Consider the following 27,012-nt stretch of genomic DNA (forward strand, 5'->3'; position numbering starts at 1 on the left):
TACTTCCAAGGGACTTTTCCCTCATTCTCATGAGACTTGGGACACTCTTCAATCCAATTGACTTTAAAGTGGATAATCTGATTTTAATGGGAGAGTTGACCATATGTTTGCTTTTCTTCCATTGACATGAATGGAACTTAAACGTTCTTGACTTTGGCTAGATTGTTGTCTCTTTGAGTAGGTGTTGAAAGGAAGAACCTGCATTTCTAAAAGGCAGAACACTGGCCCTTGGCCACCAAATGACCATTCTTCCTTTCATTGAAAACTATAGAAGTGTGAAGATTCAAGGGGAATATTCTATTGAAGAATGGTATAAAGAAGTATGGGATATAGCTATTAATGATAAATTAACAAGTAATATTAAATGGAGAAGAGGTATAGCTAAATCAAATGATTTTGAAGGAATTTGGAAACAGTTCCTAATATTTGTGTTTTCTAAAGGAAGTGGGAAACCACCAGCAGAAGAAAGTATGAGATTCTGGAATCAGGAATGAGATCCCGAGGTGGGGGGTGCACTTGTATGTTAATTTTGATTATGTTATTAAGATAAGATATTATGTATTCAATATTCAACATTATGCAGTATGTTGTTGTTGTTGTTGTTTTATGTGAAATGTAATGTGTATGTTTAAGTAATGTAGAAATATATATATATATATATATATATATATATAAAGAAAACTATAGAAGTGTGTGTGTGTGTGTGTGTGTGTGTGTGAAAGAGAGAGAGAGAGAGAGAGAGAGAGAGAGAGAGAGAGAGAGAGAGAGAATGCACTGAATGTTCAAACAAAAAAGGAAGGGAGGGGATCAAGCCATTAACTTAGTCAAAATTGTTGAAATGTTCTTTCCAACATATGAATGGTTGATTTATACTGAGTCAATCTATTGGTCTTTCTAGCCTAGTATTATCCTACTTTTAATCACAGACACAATTTCTGTTTTATGCTCAAATCAAAGGAAAACTACATGTATTCACAAAGTACCAAGTTCATCACCTTTCTTCCCCCCCCTCCAAAAAAATAATCCTGACATGTTTATTTGTGCTTTTTTATGGGGTTCAAGTCAGGAGCTCCCCCAAATTGGAGAGTGGAAGGGAGAGAGAAAAGGCACAAAGGTGCTCTTTTCATGTGGCTGGGGAAAGTGGTTTGAAAGAAGAAAGTGTGCTACTTGTTGCAGTAGCTAACAATCTGAAGGGCCCTAGGTCTTTCCACTCTCACTGGCACAAGCAATCATTGTGTTGGAAAATTGCTGTTTCCTTCTGGCTGCACTTGATGGGCAGTTCACAGGCTGAGGGAACACTGTAGAGGGGAGGCGTGGCTGTATGTGTGCACGCATGGTGTCATCACGTCACACCTTGGCCAATGTGGGAGGAGTGGTGCGTCATTTAAGTGGTCACTCCGCCCCCCCAGGCTCTTTCCAGGCAGCTTGGAACCCATCGCCCACTCAGTACAGGCTTTATGGCTGTTCGCTTCTGGGCAGGGTAAGAATTGTTTAACCTGCTCCCTGTTTGGCTTTGGGATGCAGGGATTTTTCGCCTACCCTGTACTGTCATGTCAGATTGAATTGAGCTGTGTTCCATTTCAAACAGGTTGGTCAGATGGCAGGGTTGTGTGAGAAAAGGCAAACAGGAACTCTCTGGTGAGAATCCAAAGGCATTATTATGGCAAAAAGCGGTTTCCCAGACTGATCCCTTCGGCTTTGGGACCCAGGATGGGAAAGGAACACCCTTTGAGGCCTGACCATAATACACTCAAAGCCTTCGGTATTATGGGATGGAAGAGTCTCCTTTGATAGGAGATGGCTGGCTGGACTCAAGCCATACAGCATGGCTCAGATGGCTTGCTCATTGTCATGATGCAGAAAGAGATCCTTAAGGGACAGCTGCCTCCTCACACCACTCCTTTCACAGTTTGCGGCCCTCACTGCAAACTGCTTCTTACATAAATAGTTAAATAAAATGTGGCCCTAGTTTACTCTATACCAGTATCTTGTCTCTTCATTCTGGTTGGGTGTGCAAAAGAACATTCAAGAAATAAGAGAGCAGAAAAATAAAAGAGTGTTTAAAAAAACATTTTTTTTGTTGGAAGAACTATTTGTATTTTATGTCACAAGGCCTTTGTCAGCCATAGTTATCTAAGACCTTGTGATGGGAGAGGTCTCTTCCATCTTCCCCTTCTTCCCCTTGTGCCTTTGGCCTCAGATACAGGGAGGGGAGTTATACATCACCTGAGTTCTTCATATTTCCCATTCTCTCCTTTGTTGTACCTGGAGAGAGACAGAGAAATTCTCCATAGTCCCAATCTAGTTTTTAAATATGTGCAGACAGGTGTGACATATATGCCCTTCCTGGGTTTGCTTCTACGAAACATCTGGGACTTGGGCTGCAAGTGGTGGTGTCCCCATTGCTATAGCAATGGAACCATAATTTCCCACTCCCTCCTTGTTCAGCTAATCATCCACTAACCAAGATGCTGGCTCAACTGCTGGGGCAACCACAAGTCTGTGGAGCCGTGAAGGCAGTCACAGCTCATTGGCAATGGCCATGGGGCTTTTCTGGGCCTCAGAAAAGCCCCATGTACTTTGCTGGGATGTACTTTGCTGGGATGGGTGTGGAGGAGTCCCTGACAAGTTCAATTAATGTCCTTAAGGTTGCAAGCCTATGCATGTTTAGACTGCAGAAAGTCCTACAATTCTTAGCATGCCCCAGGCAGGATGGCTGGCTAGAACGATGCTGAGGGTTATAGGGCTTTTGTCTGTCTAAACATGCATAGGATTGTGCCCTAAAATAAGTTGACTTAATTGTTTGTCACACAAAAGCAGGACACCATTTAATGGTCAATATTTGCTAAACGACAAAAAGGCAATAGACCAGAAATTCTGATGTTGATGATAGAGTAGCACTGCTGATATGTTATATAACATTCTCATTTATAGTATTCACTGTGAGTTCACCCTTTTCCTTTTCCTATTTTTATGTACATTTCTTGTGACATTTGATCTTGGAATAGGATTTCTGTGAGTGACTGTGACTGGGTTCAGATGACAAGATAACCAATGGTGGGTTAAATAGTCAACGGTGGGTTATTGTGTCATTTTTCAGGACTTTTTCACACCATGGTTGGTTATTCAGCCAAAATAACCAACTCAAATAACTAACTCTGTGCAGAGTTGACTATTTGAACAACCATTGATTATTGTGTTGTGTGTCGGGCACTGCTGACTATTTCGTTGTACACAATTATTTTTGGCGACTACAAAGTCCCCTGGCAAGAGTGACCAAAGCAGCAGCTGCCGCTCTAGTCCAGCCGGCAGAACTTCCAATGGCTGATGGGATACCAGCAGGCGGACTGAGGGGGGGAGAGGTCAGGAATGTGTCAATCAAACACACCGTTGACTAACAGTCAACTTGACGCTGGCCTTAATCCACACCACGGTTGATTATAATCATGTCATGTGGGGAGTACCGCCTCGAAAATGAACCATGGAGTTGGCTATTAACTTAACATTGACTATTGTGTTGTCTGAATGCAGCCAATGAGAATTTCCCTAAGAGAGTTAGATAAGAAATGTAGTATGGGAATTAAATTAGGTGCGATATGTGTTATTTTTTGGATTTCCTATACAACAAATTATCATCGTGTTTGAAGTAAGACTGCAAAAGAAGCAAATTTCCCCATTAAACTGTACTGAATTTTACCGACCTGATCTCACTCTAGATTTGAACCAGATTTTACTAACTGACTGAAAACTAGGTTATGAAAACAGCATGCTTAGACATGTGTAGGGAGGATGTGCTTGCAAAGATAGTTACATAATTGATAGCTATGCTTTAAAGCAATGGATCAGTAGATACGTGAAGTTATAAAAACTGTTAATTGTATTACTAATTGTAAGTAACAGGCACAGGTCATTAAAGTGGTTGGATGGAATAATTCTAAATGTGACAATTATTTCCTACCGTCCAAAGGTACAGCCATCAATTTGTCTGCTTTACACTTCTTGTGAAATCCACTCACAAATGAATGCTATAGTAAGGCAGTAATATTTATGACCACTTTATATTTCTATGCAGGCATTGTTTGCTATAGAGATATAGGTAATATTACAACGGTGTCCACAGTCAGCCATATAACATGCTGGTTGGGAATTATAGGAGCTGTAGTCCAACTCATCTGAAGGGCACCAGGTTGAGGAAAGCTGCCATATAATACAGAATGAAGAGGAGAAGCACATTCTTAAACGCACAGTGGACATGTGGGGAGCTATGATCAATGAACAGTCTATTAGGAAACAGCAGTTTTAGGAAAAGTGACTTAGAGCACTTATCTTCACATTACTCTTTTGAGAATTGTAATTTCTGTGGCATCCATAGAACTCCCTACCAGTACAAATCTGGCTGATCCTTGTAGGTTTTTGGCAACTACTACAAACATACTTGTTTCAACAGGCATTCCCAGAAAGGTAATCTTGCAGTGTACAGTAGTAATAGACAGTATTTGAGTACAATATTTTCTGCCGTATTGTTTCGTACATTGTCTAGAAATAAGCGATTCATACATATTGTTAATCATATAAATTCAGTTATGAATGTGTATTAATTGTCTATGCACTAACGTAGTATTTTGGGATTTTTTTCTCATGTTTTCCCTATCTAAACATGCATAGGAATAATCATTTCAAACATTTCTACACTGCCTCTCAATAGAAATGTCTGAGGCGGCTAACAATCGGGTACGTGTAAGGACATCTGTTTCCTCTACCCCTGACTGCCCTGAGGATACTACTTTACTGGACACCATTGAATTCTATGTAACTTTGTGGAAGATGTACATGTGGAGAAAGGGACTGTGCTGCTTGTCTTATCCCCAATTTTGCATGCTCTGCTGGCCCTCCTGAAGGTCTGAAAAGCAAAGACCTGTATGGTACCAGCTTTCCACATGATCAGGGACCCTGCAGTCAAGGATCCTGACTGCATAAAAATGTGTATTTTTTCAGGCAGTAGTTGTGAAAGTCGAGGGTGGAGCCATCACAATAGTCCTGCCTTCCCTTTCCACATGTATATATTGTACATTTGGAGAGGTTCTGAAGTGTCTTCCAGTGGAGATACTTTAGAATCCAGTTTTGCTGGTTTGGCGGTTACACTAGGGGCTTTGCTAGACCTACCGGGTGTTCCGTCGTTGAGGAGTGGTGAAAGCGGCTTTTCCCGTTCAGCCGTGACACATCATCCACACCTGCCTTCGATTTGTGGCGGAAGTTTGCGCCGGTTGTGCTGCTGCCGCCGCGAGCACGGTTGCGCAGCCACACCGGCCTGATTGCCGCGGCTTTTTTTTCCGCTCGCTGCACGGTTTGTGCAAGTCCGAAAGACCACAAACTTGCGCAGCCGTCAGCGATGCCGCCACCAGCCCCAGCGGCGGCGGCGGAGCCGGCGGCAGCAGTGCCAGTGCCAGCTGAAGTGCTGCTGGTGCTGTTGAGGGCATTGATGCGCTCACTTCCTGATGGGGGTCGTGGTGGGTGTAATATGACCCGAGGTCAATTGTCTGCATGGGCACTCTGTGCCTACATCTCCCATCATGCCTCTGAGGTGTCGGCGGCGATGACCGCCTCTGTGCCCTGTGCCACATCCCAAGGAGCCAACCCACATGGCAGCAGCCCACAAACAGCTCTGCCCTCTGCCAGCCTGGTACCCACACTAACAGGCAGCGTACAGCACCGCCATTATGCGGCCACGATAGCTGCCCACCGCAAGGAGTCACCAGCCACTTTTCCGTTCCTCCGTTCCTGTGCAAACTGTCACTGGGGGAATAAAAAAAAAACGCCGCTCCGCCGCGCTGCCCCAGCTGGCGGACTGGGCGCAAATGGCGGAGGCGGCTTGACCGAAGCCGCTGACCACTCCCCCTTAGCATGCCTTTTCCTGCCCAGTGCAGACCACAGTGACCTCACATCCTCCCACACGTACTCCGAATTACCGCGGGACGGCAGGAAAAGGCGCACTAAAACTCACTTTTTTAAAGTCGGGAGAAAGAGGCTTCACCGCAGGATAACGGCCGACCCTGGTGAACGTCATCTGGAAGCCTCGACGTGACTGCGGAAGGTAACGCGCGCTAGAGCCCCGTCTAGTAACGCCCTAGGTTAGGATCATTCAGGAACAGAAAAGTGCTCCCATTATTTTGGGCAAGCCTTGAGGATTCCTGTCACTGCTTTCTTACCTGGGCAAACACCTGTGCACTCTCACACATACTGTATTACTATGTGCTGTCTGTAGGGTCCACAAACATGACATCTCTATGAATGATGATAAAACCACCATAATGGTTTTGTATTCATCATATCTGTGCTAGTATGTTTCTAATTTGTGTTCATATTTTAAACATCACTTGAAAATACTGGATGGAAAATAATGGGAATATATCAGTCTTCCAAAGTGGTTTATGTTCTATACTGATATTTCTTTTAAAAGCTTGGTTTTCCTTCGCATTGCATTTATTTATTTAGTGCCATTGATACCTGTTACAAAGAGGAAGAAGGATAAAATGAGAGGGGCCCAGTCCTCTTTACTAATTTTGCAGAGACAATCATTCTTTCCTTATGTTGTTTTTTTCTTTTTCTTTTTTCTTTGCCCACGTTGATTTAACATTATCTACCCAGACACATTTTGAAAAGAGAGTCTATATACTTCCCTATTGGCAAATAAATTATTCATAGGCATTTATGTCCTCATACAATGTTTCTTCTGAACCTATAGAAACCTGACCTCCAAAACAAATGGGAATTCAATGCAATCAATATAAATATTGATCCACATGTGGAATTACTATTGCCTTTGTGCTTCAGATCAGATGCGATACTGTGATTTCCATGATACCACCAGAAATAATAAGAGCAGAAGAGACAGGGCCAATAGTTCAGTGCGAGGGTACACGCTTTGCATGTATTGTACCTTCAGTTAAAGCAGTGGTTCCCAAAGTGGGCAATACTGCCCCCTTGGGGGCAGTAGGATTGCATAGGGGGCATTTAGAGGCAAGGGGGCAGCGGGGGGCGCTAAGAGGCAAAGGGGCGGCAGGGGGGTGCTCGAGGTGGTCTTTTCTGTACCCGGAGTTTTGGTTACAGAAGGAAATTTTAGATCGCTATCCTGCACTATGGAGAGCGGTTCAGAAGCTCCTGGTTGCATTTCCAATATCATATTTGGTGGAATGTGGTTTTAGTGTGGTCTGCCTACTTCTCTCCAAGCAAAGAAATTGACTCCAGATTACTAAACATGGTGATTTAAAACTCATGTTAAGTGACGTTAAACCAGACATTGGGAAACTGGTATCACTTCATCAAGCCCATCCATCACATTAAGAATTTACAGAATCGTGAGGTACTCTACCCTAGTTACTAAATGTGATATCTAATATTCTTGCTAAATGACTATCAGACTTTGAAAAGACGATATCACTGGATCAAGTTCATCAATTATGTTTAATTGAATAAACTAAAAAAATGTAATTAGATTTTGAATAAATATTCAATTAATTGTTACTGTTTTGAATGTTATTGTTATTATCTTCCTTAGTTGGTCGTTGAAAACCGCTATTCTGAATAATGATTTTTATAGTGTAGGGTAGGGGGCACTAGGCATGAGTTTGTGGAACCAAGGGGGCGGTTACCTGAAAAAGTTTGGGAACCACTGAGTTAAAGGATCTCAAGTAGCAAGCTGGTGAAGGACCCTCCCTGAAACCCCGGAAAGCAGCTTGGAGAAACGGCATTATCTAGTTGGAACAGATCATGGTCTAACTCAGTACAACACAATCTCATACGTTCAGGGCATATTTAAATGAATGGGCAATTATGTGTATGGACAATTGGATATTGCAGAATGTTAAAGTGACTATGCAAAAGGATGATCTAACTCAGTGGTTCCCAAACTTTTTCAGGTAACCGCCCCCTTGGTTCCACAAACTCATGCCCAGTGCCCCCTACTCTATACTGTAAAAATCATTATTCAGAATAGCGGTTTTCAGCGACCCATTAAGGAAGATAATAACAATAAAATTCAAAATAGTAACAATTAATTGAATATTTATTCAAAATCCAATTACATTTTTTTAGTTTATTCAGTTAAACATAATTGATGAACTTGATCTAGCGATATCATCTTTTCAAAGTCTGATAGTCATTTAGCAAGAATATTAGATATCACAGGAGATTATGAGTGTAGTATATTTGGGAAGGTCAGGCCGGGAGAGGCGCTCCATCAGCCCAAGTTGTCTGGAGCCGTGCTGCCAACAAGACCCTCCTCAATCCACACATGTTTTAATACCGTTTAAGAAGAGTCCTTTTAATAGTGAATTGAACTGTTTCAAAAGCACCAAAACATTAATAAAGAGACATACCCTGCTTGGTGTGCCCCGCCACTCCGGCAGCAAACAGAAGCATTTGCTCTCTTTTCCCTCCCTCAGCAAGCCTGGGGCGGGTGCTTCCCGTTTAAAGGGGCCACGCTCCTCTGGATCCTGTTGGTCTGGGCGCCTGGGCTGAGCAGCGGCAGCCGGGCGGAGGAGCTGAGCTGAGGAGCTGAGAATGAAAAAGGGGCCATACTGCGCATGGCCCCTTTAAATGGGAAGCACCCACCTCAGGCTTGCCAAGGGAGGGAGGGAAAAGAGAGCGAACGCGGCTTGGCGGGGCACACCAAGCAGGGTATGTCTCTTCATTAGTGTTTTGGTGCTTTTGAAACATTTCAATTCACCGTTAAAAGGACTCTTCTTAAACAGTATTAATACATGTGTGGATTCTTCCCCTATATGGCTTGGGACCAAACTGCCTTCTCCCATAAAAATGTCCCTGGGTTTTAAGACCTGGAGAGGCACTTCTCGGGAAAAACCACCTCAAACGCCCCCTGCCGCCCCCTTGCCTCTTAACGCCCCCCTATGCAATCCCACCGCCCCCAATGGGGCAGTACCACCCACTTTGGGAACCACTGATCTAACTGGCTGACTTTTCTACTAAAGGAGAGTAAAAGGAAGTGACGTATTGTTGTGGCATCCTAACTATTTGTGCGACCAGCTGTTGCAGTTCTAACTATCAGTTAATTTCTTAATATGTGTTGGGCTAAAGCCTGCTTTGGAAGCCACACCCTCTTACATGAAAGCTCAATTCCCAAATCCAATGGCTATCCAGTGGTGCAGGAAAGGCACTTTATATATTCTTGGATTTTCTCTCTTTCTTTTTACATCAACATTCTAGGACTGAGCAAAGTGTTGAAAACTTGTTCTTAGACTGAACCTTGATGATTTGTGGTTCTAGCATCTTGTGTTGCCTCTTGCATGGAAGATGCCTTTAGTGTGACTGATCTTGCACCAGGTAAATATTCTCATTGCGATGAGAATGCTGTTCTCATCACTATTGAGATGCTTACGTAGCAGAGGAAAAAGCAACGGACTATGGTTGGTTTGGGCATGCTGTCCTTACTTTTTGATGTTTATCTCTTCCTGATAGTTACAGACACAAGCAAGTTTCATTTTATTATTTCAATGCTGTCCTTATAAATCTGTCATTTGATGGACAGATTAAAAAGATACACTTTTAGTTGTAAATGTGCATGTGCTACTTGATCTGTTGATTAAATACCTTAAGGACAGTGACTATGCATTTTTAAAATAAAAACTATCTCACTATACAACCTGGCTGATGGATTTGCCACTAAAATTGTTTTTTAACAATTAAAAAATTAATTGTTAGTAGTGATATGGTGAACATTAAATAAAGCTTCATAGAAATGGCAGTTTAAATAAGATATATTTGACATCAATATTTGAGTTTTTTAGAGAGTACTGTCCAGTACTGGCTTCCTAAATGTTTAAAAGACCATACGTTTATTTTTAGAAGACTTGAATAATTCTCAGGTTGACTGGGTTGAATAGACAAGACAAATCCTTGAAAAGCAAGAGAACCAGAATGATGGTAAAATAGAAGGTCACATTAGTAGCAAGCTGTTGTATTAATAGGCTTGATGCACAGAGTGACATATGGCACAAGCTTCTCATAAGTAGCTTGTTAGTTGCCATGATAATCTAAGAGACGTTGTTTTCTTTTAAATTGCTCACCAATTTATCCCTTTTTCTGGATTTAATTATTGGTACTCTATAAAGCAAAATGTGTCATCCTCTGGTAGTTGAACAGGTTCATTTGAAAGTAATCAACATTTATTTCAAGAGGACTAATTTCAAGTATGCTCAGGATCATAGCTTTGGTTGCAAATTACAAGTTCAATTTTATTTGTTCTTCTGAAACAACAGGGCTAAAAATATTTCGTAGTGGAACACCAAGGCATTTTTTTAATTGAAAAGACAAATAAACCTTGTTATTAAAATGAATTGATTGATTTCTTGTGAAATGCTTTATTTTTTAATGTTTCAAATTAGTGTCATTTCCCATAATACTATTAGCAACCACTGCCCCTAGTTCCACAGTACAAATGGGAAGTTTACTTTGAAGGGAGCAAAATCAGTAGTGAAATATATAATATGCTATTGTCGCTCTTCTGCTGACTGAATCCTCCTCTGAGGAGGAGCAACAGCTCCCAGAGGCAGATAATGCCAAGGAGCCACCCATTTCAGGAGCCTGGGCCCTCAGAGGAGTTCATCGCTGGTCTGTCCCTGCAGGAGGAGGGGAGTTCCAGCTCTGAGGCAAAGGCTGGGCAATCAACTTGCCCCTTAGAATGTTGCTGCCTCAAGAGGCAGGCCAGTAGAACTCCTCTGAGAATGAGTGCTCCATTGCAAAGGAAGACCCCTTGGGAGCAAGGTCCTCCTCCTGAGTAGGACAGTAACACACTGCAGCTGAGACCTGGGTGTAGCTCAGAAAGCTCTGGCTATATCAAAGTTAGCGAAAATGTATAGTGGTTGTTTGGGGGACTGTTGGAAATGTGAAGAACAAGAAGGAACCTTTTATCATATGTGGTGGTCTTGTATAAAAGAGCAAAAGCATACTGGGTTAAAATACATGTATTAATGCAAATTTTTTAAAAGATAAACATAGAAATGAAACCAGAATTGTTTTTGCTTGGACTCAGGGATGATCAATTTAAAGAAAAAAGATTGTTACTTCAACATATGGTGACAGCAGCAAGACTACTATGTGCGCAATATTGGAAAAAAACACAAATACCAACAATGGAAGAATGGCTCCTCAAGGTGATGGAATTGGCGGAGATGGCAAAATTAATGGCGCTAGTACATGAAATAACAATAGCCTCATATGTATTGGACTGGAAACCTTTTATTGAGTATATACAGGAACAGCAAAAGGATGATTTATTTGTTTGCGGGTTTTATATATAATCTGTACCTTTGTCTTTGATATATATACATTAGCTTGTTGTTATGAAATTCGTACCTGGTAATATAGAAACAATGGATATTTGCCGTCTGACATGAAGATCACTTTAAATGAAATATAGCCTATTGTGTTTATTTTACTAGATGTATGTGTGGTGTAGTAGTTTGTATAGTTTGTAGTGTTTCTTTTTGGTTTGTTTTTGTACCTTCCTTATGTGTCTGTTTTTTGTGGAAAATAAATAAAAGTATTAATTGAAAAAAAGAAAGAAAGAAAGCTCTGGCTATATAAGTCTTCTTTTTTAGCCTAGCCAGTTCTGGAGTGATGATGCTCATCAGTCCTTGCGTCATACTTTCCAGACCTTGCCTTGTGATTGACCTTCTGCGCTACTGGCCCTTGGGGTCCAGTTTGACTCAGCTTCTGGACTGAGTATGGTAACTCGCTGTTTAACTGTGCATTGACCTTTACCTGTATCTGGACCACTTCTGCCTTTGCCTGATCCCATACAGGACTGGGACTTTTGTGCATGACCATTTGCCTGCTTTATTGCCTTGCCTTTTGGATTCCCCCATAATTTGCTGGAAAGCTGAGTCTGATTCAGCCATAGCAGGACAGGTATGTTCATCTAAGTGTCATGGAAACAAAAAGGTTATATTATGCAATGGTGTAATTTCTCTGATACTAAAGGAAGAGGCTAACATTAGTCTTTTGGGAATAATAATTTCCCCCCCTCCTGTGTCACCTAATTATATAACAATAACAATAGTGATTGAGAGGGGGACTTCTTGGTGGTGGCTCTCAGGCTATGTAACTCCCTTCTGTGAAAAGCTAGGTTGGCTCCTTCTTTCTATTGGCAGGCCTTTCGATAGGCCATTGGCAGTTGGTCATTGTTGGGTTAGGTGCTGTTTTGTTTTGTTATTGTGTGTTTTTTAACTGTGTTTTTAATGTATTTTATTATTGTTTTAATAATAATAATAAAATACAATTTTTATTGTATTTTTTATTTCTTGTGATTGTAGCTGCCTTGATGTCCCTTTTCTTAGTGGAAAGATAGGGTACGAAAGAAAGTAAGAGAAAGAAAGAAAGAAATGCAAGTTATTATAATCCAGTATCTTGTTAAAATAAATGGGGCTTGCCATCCATGGCAGTCTGGAAGAGCACTTGGAAAATCTGCCTGAGGATTACAGTTACAGTATATTGTTGGAATGGGTACAGAATATTTCAGTAGCAGAATTAGATGCTAATAAATTACGTTCAGCGTGTCATTATCCCTGATGATGTTGTAAACTTTTACTTGGCTTGAAGGTTCTTTCAGTGGAAAGGCGTATTAATTATAATAGGAGGTGTAGTAGATCATATCTTCAAACTAAACTATTTAAAATATAAATCAGCTTGCGTTGCAAAGACTATCCTTGAGTGAACTTTAAAGATTTTTGGTGAAAAATGTTTAGCTGTATGTTATTCTATGAAACCAGAAAACCATTTTATGTTGTTCCTTTGGTATCATGACAGAATTACTGGTGCAGTGAAAAAGCTTACCTTGGACTTAAAATGTTTACTTGTTATTAGATTGACATAGTATTAGCAAAAATATTAACAATTTGTATCACACTTACATGTTTGAAAAAAGAACAAAAATATGCCTATCGCAAAGCTGCTGAATTTCTAGTAATAGCATTTTTAGGGAATGTGCCAGCCCAGACTACACTGTTTAAAAACTTGTGTGTGAGGAAGTAATGTCTCCCACTGAATTAAATGATATTCTTAATAAAATTTTGACTGGATCATATCCAAGACTTCTAGCAATTCAGAATTACTAGGAATTTAGCACAAATCCATTTGCATTTGCATATATGTATGGTGTGAGAAAGTGGATATGGATACATTTTTCTCCCTCTCCTGTAACCTGGGGTCATTTGATGAAATGGAATGTTAGAGATCAGGACAGATAAAAGGAAGTACTTCTTCACAGAGCACATAGTTAAACAATGGAATTCACTACCACAAGGTGTAGTAATGACCACCAATTTGGATGGCTTTAAAAGGGGATTATACAAATTAGTGTAGAATAAAGTATAGCTTGTTAGGTTATGAACTTTGAGTTGTTTTAATTCTTGATTGTTGTTACGTGCGAACTGAGAACCGTAGGCTACAGAGGCGGTGGCAAGAGCCAGCCCCCGAAATATGTCACTCTACATCCTAGCACTGCATAAGCATTTGGGATACATGGAGAGAGTGGGCAAAGGAGGAGTGAATCAAGCAACCCAGGAATTGAAAAAATCAACCTGTACTTTGTGTGATCATCTGGCACACAACTCATGGGTAAACTCTGGGTAAGGCAGCAACCCATAGTATAGGCTGTTGTTATGTGTGAATCAGGACAGAGAGAGGGAAGGATCAACACAGCTGCCTTCATTTCTGGACTCTCCTTGGGGAGTGCCTGTGGGAACTGTCTTGTTGAGCTCATGCACTTCAGAAGTTACCACTACACCATCTCTCACTCACTTCTGGTTAGAATAAGGGCTGCACAGGGGCAGCTGAGAATACTGCATTGTCTTGGTAATAAATAGAGATGGGAACTGGAGTATGTGTTCAAAGGGATAGCTGAGGAGTGGCATTGGTAAGGAAGGAAATACATTTGGAACTTGGTCCGTAGCTCAGTAGTACAGCACATGCTTTGCATTCAGGTTCATTCCACAGCGTTTTCAGCTAGGGCTAGGAAAGTTCTCTGCTTGAAACCTTGAGAGCCTCTGACAGTCAAAAGTAGATAATACTGGACTAGATGGGCCAATGGCTTGACTCTGTATAATACAGAGTCCTATGTTCCTGTGAATCTTCTCAGATTAATGGGCAAAACACCGAGAGCAGAAGCGAGGGGGATAGTGAAGCCCTGTGATGTGCCAGTTTCTCCTTTCAGCATCAAAACTCTTATTCAGGTTGATTGTTTCTGGAGAGCCTTTAGAAGTTGGTGTGAATTTTCCTGGATTTGTCTGGGAATCTGTTCTCAGAAAAGTATCTCATCATTCCTGGTTTCCAGGGCATCTTCATTTCCCTCTATTCATTTCCTCAGTAGTTTCAAACCTGCTGTCAGTGGGAGAGAGTTGACAGTTCTGAAAAGAACATTGATAACAATTGGGGGGAAATTAAGCAGGATTTGTACTTTCCCAGACACATCATCTTTTTAATCTCCATGTCATTGACATTTCTGTGGTGCTTCAGTTTGAATAGCAAGTTAGTCCAGCCAAAACAGAATTCCAATCAAATTTTCCTGAAGAATTAAACATAGAAAATAATATAAAAAAGAGAAATGTGCTTAAAATAGATGGTGTTTTTACTTTTTAACCTTGAATGTATCTATAAGCTGGCCCTTTGTCTTTGCTGAATGCTCCCAACACCCCAGCTGGAATCTGAAATGAACCTTTTTACTGTTTTTGTAAAAGGCCGCTGTTGTACAAATAGATACCTTAGAGTACTTGATGGTGAAGAACTCCACCAGTGAAAAACAAACTGGCAGATTTAAACAAAAACGAGAACAAAGAGTGCTTTTCCAAGATGCTGATTTTATTTTTATGGTTTTCTTTGCCACTGCTAATATTTTATCCCTCATCTGGGCACTGTGCAAAACGTTCGTTCATTCCTCATTTCTTGTTTCCCATAATGAAAGGATGTGTGTCTGCATATTTAACCCTAAATCTCTTGTCAACCCTTTTAATTTGTTTTCCAGATCATGGGGAATTCATATGCTGGGCAACTGAAATCAGCCCGTTTTGAAGAAGCCCTTCACAACTCAATAGAGGCCTCTCTAAGATGTAACAGCGTTGTTCCTCGGCCCATCTTCTCCCAGCTCTATCTCGACCCTGACCAGCCTCCTGTTTCGCCGGAAGGTAACCAAGAAAGTATGGCATATTTTCATTGCCCTTTTTACACTAGACAAAGTCTTATGCATCTTTCATTTAAAAAATAAAATAAACCTTTCCATAAGTATTTCTTTCTGCTAATACTTACATGCAAGTATGTTGTCTTTTTATAATACATTCTAGATGTGAAACCAAAAGTGGAAGAGCTGGACAAAGAATTAATGCATCGTTACACCCAGAATGGAAGCTTGGATTTTTCCACTAGCCAAATTATTAATGAAATGGAGGAAGACGAGGAGGAGGAAGATATGTCTGATTCCAGTAGCCCACCAATCCCGTACGCACAAAAACCAGCCCCAGAAGGGTCTTGCACTACTGATGGTTGGTTTAAGCCTTCCTTATCTAAAACTTAACCTCAGTTAGAATATTACTTTGGCAAAGGGCGTACATAAGAAAGAAATAAGAATTAATCTATGCTTATGATAACATTATAAGAATTTCGAGACAGGTAAACCTTTCAGTTCGTTGCAGCAAAACAACGAAGAGTCATAATGCACCTTAAAGACTAACAGTGCAATCCTATATGTGTCTCCTCAGAAGTAAGTTGCACTGAATTCAGTGGGTTGTACTCCTAGATAAATTGTTATAGGATAGTAGCATTGCATAATAATTTTTATTCTCTTCAAGGTGCCATAACACTCTTTGTTCTGTTAACATATAACAAACACTGTGATCCTATAACTTTCATTCAGTCTGAATAGGAATTGCTTCCATGTAAACTGGAGGCAAGATTGCAGTCTGAATCTTTCTACAATTCAAAGTTGGGAAACAAGCAATATTGGAAACAGCTCAAAATACTGAATTCCTCGAGGGGAATTTTAGGAAGTGTTTATGGTAGAATACACAGCCTGCTGTAAATCATATTTTTGGGAATCAATAAATTTTAGGTTTGTCGTTTTCGTTTACAAAGTGTTTCATAATCCTTATTAATTTTAGAAACTGATTTCACTGTTTTTAAAAATGCAGAACTTGTGAAGCAATACTTTCCTTAAACAAAAATAAACTTTTCTTCAAAATGGTTTAGCCATGAACGGGGTGTACACATGTCACTCCAGAAGTTTCTGGACGGTAACTATCATCATTCCTAACCATTAGTCATGCTGGCTGGGACTGATGGGATTTGTAGTCCCGTGAGATCTGGACAGCCACAAGTTCTCCACCTGTACTTGAGACCATGGCTTCAAAAGTTTCTACATTAAGATGAACCATTCAAGTCTATGTATTGACAGATAAAATGAAAGGTGATTATATATCTCCAGTCTAGTGCTATCCAGGTTAAAGATTTGAAAGTTCTTTAAAACAAAAGAACAAGTTTGTTTAATCATGGTCTGTATCCCTTGGATCGCAAACTGGCTTTTCAGACACTGAAAATTTTCAACAAGATGTGGGAGGGGGGCGGGAAACAAAGCAAATTTCAAATCTTTCACATGGACTCTCATTCCAGCTGCAGAAAGCTCTTATAAAGGAAAGAACAAACAGTGAACAAACAGAAATCAATACCAGTAGTATAAGCTGATGTTTGGGCAGGTGTTTTTTTCAGAGAGAAGATTTTTTTTCTTTCTTCAAATTGTTCTTGGGCTTTGGTGACTTTTGTCTCTTCCTCCCTTCCTTCTGCCATAGGACACTGAATTACATGTCCTCTGTAGCAGAATATGGCTACAATCTTATATACCGGTCATCCTCAACCTGGTGTCTCCAAATGTTTTGAACTACAGCATTCCTGACTATTGGTCATGCTAGCTGGGGCTGATGGGAATTGAAGTTCAAATCATCTGGAGGGCGCCAGGTTGGGGTAGACTACTATGTGCACTTACCCGGAGACATGCACAGCATTGTGCTGTAAATCATATTAGTATGTTGGTGGACTCGCTACTGTAAGGTACTGCCTTTGAAGATATTTCTGAGTGAATTAGCTGATTCTGAGTAATAGACGTATATCATGGCCATGTTCCCAACAATATCTTTTTTGGCCCAAGAATAGGTCTATACCGCAGGCAGTTACATGCTGAATGTGTTGAGTGTCAATTTCAGTTTCACAAAAGACCAGATTGGATAATATTTCCCCCCATTTTGGCCGATTGCAGAAGTGTATACCTGTTTTCTCATCCACCCAGCTCATCTGCCCCACATCTGACATCCTGTCCATGTCTTGTTCAAATACAGCCTATATGTATAAAATTCATTGTATCACATCAGTGGTTTTCCAGGGGAAAACACAATAGTGGACCATGTGTATTGTAGCTACGAACATTGGACTTTATGTGCTTCAGGGAAGTGGCTTCATCATGTGCCTTCAGGCTATTTTCTGGAACTTGTATTTTACATGTACCTTCAACTGTCCTTCCCCTTTTTCTTTTTTTCTTTTTTCCCCTTTTTCTTCTGTTTTTTTCCCCCCCCCCCCGAGGTTTGAGATTCTTAAGATTGGAACCTCTCAATAGGAAGTAGTGATTTTGAATTCTGTTTTAACAGTTAATAGATTTTAAGCATTCTACAGATAATGAATAACGACTGTTAGAATTCTTAAGATTAAGAATTAATACTTCTGCTGAAAGCTCTTCTGGGCAGTAGTACTACTGCTAAAACATTGTCCTCCTCCTTCTTGCCCTCTCTTATGCCCACCTTTGCTTGTACCACTTACGTTACTTAGTTGAAAAATATCTGTCTCTTATATCTTGGCGTTAGGAATGGAAGTGCCAAAACTAATGGATGCTTCTTTATGAATTCGTAGTAAAATTTATTCTGATACATCATCTGATACTTAAATAACATTTTATTTAAATTCAGAATTAATATTAAAATTAGAAAATGCTTTGAGGGGAATGGAATATATTGAATGTTCTTAATAGTACTATAAAATTATGAATGAAAAAGGTGTACAAGTAGTTGTTTTGGTTGGTTGTTTTTTAATACCCCAGCCTGTTTTAGTTTGTGGGTATTCAGGAGTGTTGAAAGTTAATTTTTTGTGTGAGATCTTAATTTTTGCACTCACAGCATTTTCATTCAGGTTTCCATGACCCTTGTGGTTGCAAATGTAATGGTTAGTGTCATTTGAGAGTTGTATGAAGCACAAATTATACTTGTCATGTTGTAAACTCTTCATTTTTCTGCACTGTGAGAAATCAAACCTTAATTTCAGAGGCAATTAGGCAGGCAGGTACTTAATACCTGATCAATTGCAGTGAAGATACCAGTGGAAATGACTGTGAACTGCAATTCTTATGCAAATCTTGATGAGGAATTTCTTATGCAAATTCCTTATCTTAAAGCAGCACAATAAGAGGTCTGTACCCCACAGAGGAGATGTTAATTGTTACTGCTAAGAAAGGGGGAGGACAGGGTGGTGGTGGTGGGGAATCTTTGCTTTACACAGCATCATTGCTTTTGTTTTTATTTTCACAGCTGTGTTGGCCAAACTCTTTTGTTTGTAGGGGGTCAGGTCTGTATTGTTTTTAAGTGGGAGATGATTGTAGAATGCAGATGGACTTGGTTGGATAAAAAACATGACATTTCTTGGAATGAAAGAAAGCTCTTACTGACTATTTCATATTGCTTTTGTCATTTTGCAAGGCACCAGATAGTTTTTAATCTCCCATCTGCTTATCAAAATTAACTGATTGACCCATAGCAGCTTTGATTATGGCATCCATCACCTTTTATTTTATAATACTTTACTGATGTCTAAATCCTTTCATTGTATTTTGGTAACAGTTGAGAAAACAATAGTTGCACTTGCAAAATGTGTTGTGACTCAGTTGTACTATTAAATGAGTTTTTCAGTGCTCCACATTGAAGCCAAGGATAACATTAAAATACGACATTTGCCCTTTTGAAAGTTGTGAAAGATGCTTCTTCACTACGCAATCGCTTGAAAGCATTTTTGTATCTCTGATTCCCATGAAATAAATGGGATAAGGCAGGTATTGGGATGATGATGATGATGATGATGATGATGATGATCATGTAAACACCATACTTTTGGCCATGAAAAGTCTCCTTTGTACACACATATGTCCAATGACAGTATATGAGTTATAAATGTGTACGTCCATCGTGAAGGCAACTGTGTTGCCAGCAGCTACTTATATTGGACAAAGGGGTAAACATCTGCTGTAGATTATGTTCTTACCAATCCAGAGAAAGTTAACCCTATTGAAGCACGATTCAAATCACTGCCTCTTAAATTAGTCCCAACTAACTTGTCCTATCAATGGCCATGTGTCAAGCATGACTAAAGTTTTCTGACTTGGAGGCAGTATTCCAATACTAGATGTGTCAGGTATTTGAGGCCATCTATATTTTATTATATATATATATATATATATATATATATATATATTATATATAATTTTGCTTTCTATAGTTAAAACTATAGAAAGAGGCTGCCTAGATTTAAGAATAAGTTATATGCTAGTTAAGAACAACAACATCCATCTGATTACAATAAGCAAAAAAAGCCATATTGGTCCATGAGAAAAATTCCGAAGACCGTAGTTGGAAAATGCTTTTATTAGGACCGACTCTTACTTTATGTTATTTTGGTTGGGCCTAAAATAATAAAGTGTTTCCTAAAATGTGGATTTTGATATTATTTGAAATTGCTCTTGTTAAAACTATGGAATGTGTTGATTCAGTTTTGAAAAGCAGCAGGTATTTAAACCCCAAATAATGATTTGCAGGACCAAAAGCACTGGAAAGAAAGGCTAATGGATGGCTTCTGGGAACACCATCTGCATTTCTTTGGAAGAAAATGCAAGATTTCTTACTTCAGAGAAGTTGATTTGCATCCTTTAATTATCTCTTGCTTTGAGCTAACACTGAAATCCCTGGTCCAAAATGCTAAATTGGCTTTGCTGAGACAATAGTGGAAATGCAAACAAACTTTAGGGTTCCTCAGGAAAATAGCATTGTCCTCTGCATTAAAACAACAACAGCTAATGGTTAATGTCAACTAAAATGGCCAGGCTGCCTAGCAATAGAACTGTTCAAAATGTAACTCTTAAAATTCTAATTAAATGTTGTGCCTTTGATATATCCTATATTTAAGTCAAGTCCAAAGACCAGCCTAAAGCTGCGGCTGTAGATAACAAAATGAACAAAAAGATAGCAAATTAAAGATATTATATAAATTTACCTAAGCTGCTCTGGGAGCCTTTTTGGCTGAAGAGCAGGGTAAAAATGCTGTAAATAAATTAAAGAGCATTTCTTTTCCTTCCTCCCCTTCTTCATTTGGATTTCTCTCTCCCTCACCTAAAGAAATGTTCCTAGTAAGCAAGGGGACCCATTCTAAAGAAGTTGCAACATATTGCAATAATTTCTGTAACTGTACTCAGTGTAGTGCCAACAGTTTTAACTCTTGTGTTTCTCCCTTGTCTTATAGAGGATAGACTGCTTGTTTCCAGTTTCTCATGTCAATAAAGTATTTAATGCACCTTTGGATAAAAGAGAAAGGTGGGATGGGGGTGTAAATCAACTACACCTTCTGACCAGAAAGTAAAAAATCTGCCTTTCATGTGTTACAACCCATAACAATAACAGCAATATACTAATGTGTTGTTTTTAACAACAATATATTTTTCTAACAATATATTTGGTGATAACCTTATTAGAAATAGCCTGCAGTTTTTCAATGCACATGATAATTGAATATGGTAGGGTGGAGGAAAAAAGGAATAGGAACGAAAATGTGACATTTGTGTACGGAATACATATATATATATATATATATATATATATATATACACACTTTAGCATCACTGGAGCTTACACAAGTATACAATACATTGTTTGGGTATACTTGGATAAGAAAATATGGGCAGTTTTTGTTTTTGTACTGGTGTAGACATAATGTTCCCAAATGGAATGTATTAAGGCCATCTCTTCGGTGTTTTTAATCTTTCATTTTGTGCTGATAGGAACTTCTTACCGACAGGTTTAGACGAACTGTGTTCAAATGCTATATTTAAAATTTGTCTAGACCAAATTGTTTTAGTAATGTCAAAAGTAATGTTTTGAAATAGCCTGAGTTAATACTCCCCTCAACACACCTTTCTCCCCTACCACACACATACTATGGAATAATTATGATAGTAATTAAGACCTCCATGCTGTTTTCTTATCACTTGTGGTATTTGCGGTATTTGCTTCCCTTATCTGTCATCTCTGGATGCCTCTGGCCGTGGCCATACTCTTTTATATACTGTAGAAGTAATCATCACTGTAAACCTTGATCCAAGAAAGCCCCAGCATGTATAAAGCACACACTGGGACCATGTGTTCAGTATTATAACAACTGCCAAAGATTACTTTGCATGTGTGTCTATCTGCATATTGTGCACTCCGCACCAAAAATCCGGGGTTTATCTGGACCTCCAAAATCGCAGTGTGGTTAGGGGGCGGTTTTAAAACTGTCAGAAACTCGCAGTGCAGTTAGAAGATTGTTTGAAGCCCCAAATGGATCTGTAGATCCTAAGGTTTTTTAGGTGACGGGCAAGTTTCATGTTGATGGATGGATAACTGAACACACTTCCATATTAGGAAGATGCTGAGGGGTGAAGGGGGGAAGTTTTGAGATTGACATCTGTGGCTAACCAATAGCCACAGACTTCTGATCTCTATTTTTATAAACAGATCTCTATTTTTATAAACTGAAGATGCACAACTGTGCATCAAAAAAGTAAAGGATAGGTCCTGTGCAGTTTCAGGTGTGTGTGAGTGTATGGGGGGTGGGGGTTGTGGGGGATTTTTTTTTTTAAAAAAAATCCTAAAAATCAAGGAATGAACAGATCTGCTTTAAACTTGGCGTGGCTAAAGTCCTACTTAAGAGCTACCAGGGAGCCAAGTTTCATCTCTTTATCTTTAAAAATGATGGAAATTTTTGTTAATTCCCATTGTCGATAATAGCATGGTTCTCCGAAAATGGAGCAGTTTTTCGATGTGTAATTCAGCGGTGCGGGGAGACAAAGACGCCCTGAAAATCAGGGCAGGGAATTGCCTCATCGGAGCACTGCCCCGAAAATCGGGGAGGAGGAGACCCGCTCTGCACACCCCATATATATACATACACACACACACACACACACACACACACACACACATAGATACATATGCCCTCAGCTCATCAAAAACATCTTCAAGGCAACTTCCAAGTCATAAAAACATAAAACAAATTCTATCAACAAGATATGTATATACACACTGGTAATCTTGATTCCCTCCTCTAGAAAGAGAGTTTAGTTTCCTTTGGAATGATGATAACTACAAATATTAGATATTCAGAACTGCACCCCCAATTTGTGTAGCTCCACTTCTACATATCTGCTCTGGAGGGTTGGGGGACCCTTCAGACCAAATTTGGGGTATGGGAGCTACAAGGGTAAGAAAGGGAAACTCCCATTTCCATTCATAAAATGTTAGATTTAGTGCAATGTTCTCTTCTTTGAAACTTACTTGACTTCCTGAAGGCAGTATATCCATAAAGGCACAGACTGGACCACATTTGTAAAAGGGATACCTCATCCCACATCATAGCCCACCCTGCCCTGATGCAAGAGGTACCTTTTCCTCTGAGCATGCTCCTCCTTAGGAGTAGGAGAGTTCATGACCAAGAGGGCCTGCCAAATAGATGGGGACTTTCCTAGTACACAATTCAAGTCTAAATGTTTATAAATTCTGGGGAGCATTTTCAGAATTGTTTAAATAAACTATGGAGACTCTTCCATTGGTCTTGAGAATCATGAGATTAAATATTAAAGCCTCTCCTTATTCATAATGTGTGTGTCCCACGTGAAGATGAATGGGTGTCAAAACGGGCCTAAAGTTGGAGTAGGTGCCTGCAGGCCCTGAGGAATATAAAAAAGGGGTGGGGGAGAGAGAGAAACTAAACTAAACTAGAGAGAGTGAGAGACTCCTGGCTTCCTAACACACCCACCCACCCACCCACACACACACCATAAATTTTAAACCAGCAGGGTCTAGGGATCATAATGTGTGCTGTTCCCTTCCTCTCAGTATTCTCAGTGACAAATAGATGTTCCTTTAATCATGTAAAGCTGAGCGATGCATGATTATCTCTCCTACAAGCCGGTATGGCCCTGATTTGGATTAGAAATCCCAAAGAAATTTGTATTTGTGTTTTTAAATTGTTGGTTGTTTTATTATGCTCTTCATGGTTTTAATTTTTGTGAACCGCCCAGAGAGCTTCAGCTATTAGGCGGTATAGAAATGAAATAAATAATAAATAAATAAATAAATAAATAAATAAATAAATAAATAGAACTGTGGAGCTTTGGGAGAGGAGGGTTTAAGCTGCCTGCCCCTCATTTTCATCCTGAAATCCCACTCTCCCCACACTGGGTGGGTTTTAAAAAAGGGGAGGGGAGTTTCTATTGATTTTAGTAATGCCTTTTCTTCTTAACTTCCCCACAGGGTTGTGGGGGGCAGTGGTAGAGGAATTTTGGGATGCAAATGGTGGTGGGGAGGAGGGAAGCTCCAACTTGATCATGGTACTGATCTAAATCAGGGCCGTATGCTCTTGCAGGAGAATTGGGTAGATAGTCATGCATAGCTTAATTTGGCCCTAAGGTAGCAGTGAGCTAACACTTAGCTACCAGGCCTCCGATTCCTTTTTCACTTGGGCCCTGATCCTGCTGCTTGTTTCCTTTCAACCTGGGACCGAAAGAGTGGGGACGACATTGGCCCAACATCTTCCCACAGAAGTCTTTTGAACTATGAGAAGCTAGTGGCCCCTTGCAGGTTCAAAGACTGAAACGTGTGTGCATGTGTGTGTTGGGTCACATTGTTCCCTCAGACCAATCCCCCCCAATACTTGTAACAGCCACTCTGATTGACAGGGTACATTCTAGCTCCGGCAATAGAGGTGATGGGCTGGCTGTTCCAAGAAAGAGTTCCATGAAGTTAGGTGTCCCCACGCAAATGAGTTCTATGCATGGATGCAGAGTTGCATGGATCACGTCGTGTACCTTTCCCCAACCTAGTGCCTTCCAAATGTGTTTGATTACAACTGCCATCATCTCCAGCCAGCATGGGGTTTGTGATCCAAGGCATTTGGAGAGTACCACTTTGGGGATGTCTGGCTTACAGAAGCCAGACATCAGAAGTAGGGGACAATTTCACATGGAGGCAGTTTACACACTCAGATGCACATGTATTTACTCATGTTGTTCTTGATGCAACTAGTGATACAAATGTGGGAGGCTGCTTCTGTGTGCAGTTCCTTTTTAGTTAGACTGAGATGAAGAAGTGTGTGAAGCAGAGAGAGAGAGACAGAGAAAGAGCTCCAAAGGAAAGAGGATACATCACCTTTCTGTTTGCCCTGCCTCCTCCCTCCCACCCACCCCCCAAACCCTTATCTGTGATTTCCCCTCCAAAGCTTCCCCACAGAAAAATACAATAAGAGGTTGTGGCACAATGTAAATCTGCTAACTTCTTTCACTGTAGCAGCACGATATGCTGCTAACTCTTTTTTCCCATGGGTCTACAGTTATTTTATATATTACTAATTTATCTAGTGCCCTTTGTCCATGGACTTTAGAGGCCTTGATGAAATATTGAGCAAGGACAGACCGTTGTTTTATGAGGTGTATGTGTTGGGTGGGGGGAGTATTAGATCTAGAATTAACCGTATTCCCCTTAATTGTTCTAAGTGGAACAAAAAAAACAGTAAATCACTCATAGATGCTTCATGATGTATCATTTCTTTTCAGGTTTTTGTCAAGCAGGCAAAGATTTGCGGCTAATATCGCTGTGTATGGAACAGATCGATATCCCAGCAGGCTTCCTGTTGGTGGGAGCCAAGTCTCCAAATCTTCCTGAGCACATTCTAGTCTGTGCTGTTGACAAGAGGTTTTTGCCAGATGACCATGGAAAAAATGCACTTTTAGGTAAACTGGTTTTCATTCATTATTCCTCATGCCATGCCAAACTTATAATTCCCAGATGTTGGGTTAATGTTATGTTAGGCCAGTTTTCCCCAACCTGGTGCCCTCCAGATGTTTCAGACTACAGCTTCCAGCATTTCTGACCATTGCCCATGCTGGCTGTGGCTGATAGGAGTTGAAGTCCAAAACATGTGGAGGGCACCTGGTTAAGCTGTGCTATGGATTTCTCACCATAATATGTTGAAATCAATTTTAAAAGCCCTTTATAAACAAAGCCTGACTCCCATCTTTCAATTTTAATATCATTACAGTCAAAGGTACTCAGAGCTACACATAGGATTTGTGGGGCCTGAGGTAAATGTGATGTTGGGGGCCTTGCTGTTGCCTCATACAAGGACCCATAAATGGCTTGGTAGGGGCCAGTGGTGGTGATGGTGGGGTTGTGGGGCCCTGGGGCAAATTCTTCCTATTGTTCCCCCATCTAAGCTGCTCTGAAGGTTCAAAATTTTGAAAATTTGGAATATGTTGCTATCAACTGCCATCTTATATCCATGGATCTGGGAGCAATTTCCACTGAACTCAGTAGGACTTGCTTTTGATATAGGATTGCCCTAAGAGTCTGTCATCTTTGCCATAGAAGTCTCTGCCTCCTTTCACATACTACCCATTGATCAATGGCCAGAGGGGCCAAAAGCACTTCCTGCTCACCTGGGGCAATTAGCTATCACCACCTGGTAAACATGAAAGCACTTCCTCTCAATGCCTCAGAATTCTTCACCTGGTTAGAAAGAGCATCTTTCTGACTTGGTGGAGTGGTGGTGGGAGAACTATTGTAGTTGTACAGAATGGCCCAGTTTGCACGGAATGACAACCCATGGGCAGTTGGGGCTGCATGCAAGCGAGCTTCCCCCTGCCTGCTTGTCGTTTCCACTTTGCATTCAATCCAGGAATACCCCATTTCCGGCTTGATTGTTGCGATGCCGGAACTCAGCACCCTGGGTTGTTGAGGGAGAAACAATCCAGCATTTTAACTCAACAACAAATCATGGGTTGGAATTTTGGTTTGTTTCTCCCTCAACAACCCAGGATGCCAGGTTTGGATGTCACAGCAAACAATCAGATGCAATGCAGAAGCAGCGAGTGGGTGGGAGGCAGCGCACTTACTCATGTGCAGCCCTGACTATACATGTCTTAACCCATGGTTGGTTGTTTCATGCAAACTGGGGCCATGGCTAGACCAGGCCTATATCCCGGGATCGTCCCAGGATCATCCCTGTGCATCCAAATTACACACGGGATCCCGGGAGCAGGCAGGGATGACCCCTCCATTTGCCTGGGATAATCCTTAGGTCTAGCTAAGGCCTGGGGTGCAATCTCTCCTGGCTCTTTGTCTCAGTACATTCAGTTGCGTTTTTTGTTGTAGCCTCTACAAGGTGCTGGTGCAGGCTTTAACAAGCCTCTGCGCAGTCTCTCAGAAAGAGTAGCCAGGAAGAGTGCTCCCTACCTCTTCTTGGCTGACATGGTTGTTTCCCCCTGGGCCAGAAGGGGAACTGGAGTGCTGATTTGGCTTTCTTGAATAAACTGCCTGAGTGCTGCCAAAGGTAATGAACTCTAACTTGAAGGGCCATGTTGCTCTCATAGTTGCTTTTTCTTAACCTTAAAGACAGAGGCATGCAATTTATGCCCCAGTACTCTTTTTCTGGTCGTTTGGAAGTGGCTTGGGGGATTCGATGAATTCTCTGAAAGGCGCAGATTATCAGCTGCAGGTAGTGATCCCTTGGTGGAGTCTATTTGTGGCAAGTCCAGGGCCAGAAACAGGTAATTTCATCTTCTGGCTGGTATGGCTGGCTCTCCTGTCAAAACCCTGGTTGATTTGTGGAATGCAGAAA

General features: G+C 40.7%; 1 protein-coding gene across 9 annotated transcripts in view; it reads left to right on the top strand.

Moving 5' to 3' along the window:
• GREB1L (GREB1 like retinoic acid receptor coactivator) overlaps positions 1-27,012 on the top strand; it is a 204,176-nt gene that overhangs the window by 88,203 nt on the left and 88,961 nt on the right. For 6 of the 9 annotated variants that reach the window (XM_063130616.1, XM_063130622.1, XM_063130623.1 and 3 more), the window contains exons 3-5: positions 15,035-15,206; positions 15,351-15,548; positions 24,950-25,126. In XM_063130616.1, the coding sequence (XP_062986686.1) occupies positions 15,038-15,206; positions 15,351-15,548; positions 24,950-25,126 (544 nt within the window). In that variant the 5' untranslated portion in view covers positions 15,035-15,037. Of the gene's footprint in view, positions 1-15,034; positions 15,207-15,350; positions 15,549-24,949; positions 25,127-27,012 lie in introns of those variants that run through there. The other 3 variants (XM_063130619.1, XM_063130625.1, XM_063130624.1) reach the window with 3 other exon arrangements.

The sequence above is a fragment of the Elgaria multicarinata genome, chromosome 7 (genome assembly GCF_023053635.1).
Source record: "Elgaria multicarinata webbii isolate HBS135686 ecotype San Diego chromosome 7, rElgMul1.1.pri, whole genome shotgun sequence".
Taxonomy (NCBI): Eukaryota; Metazoa; Chordata; class Lepidosauria; order Squamata; family Anguidae; genus Elgaria; species Elgaria multicarinata.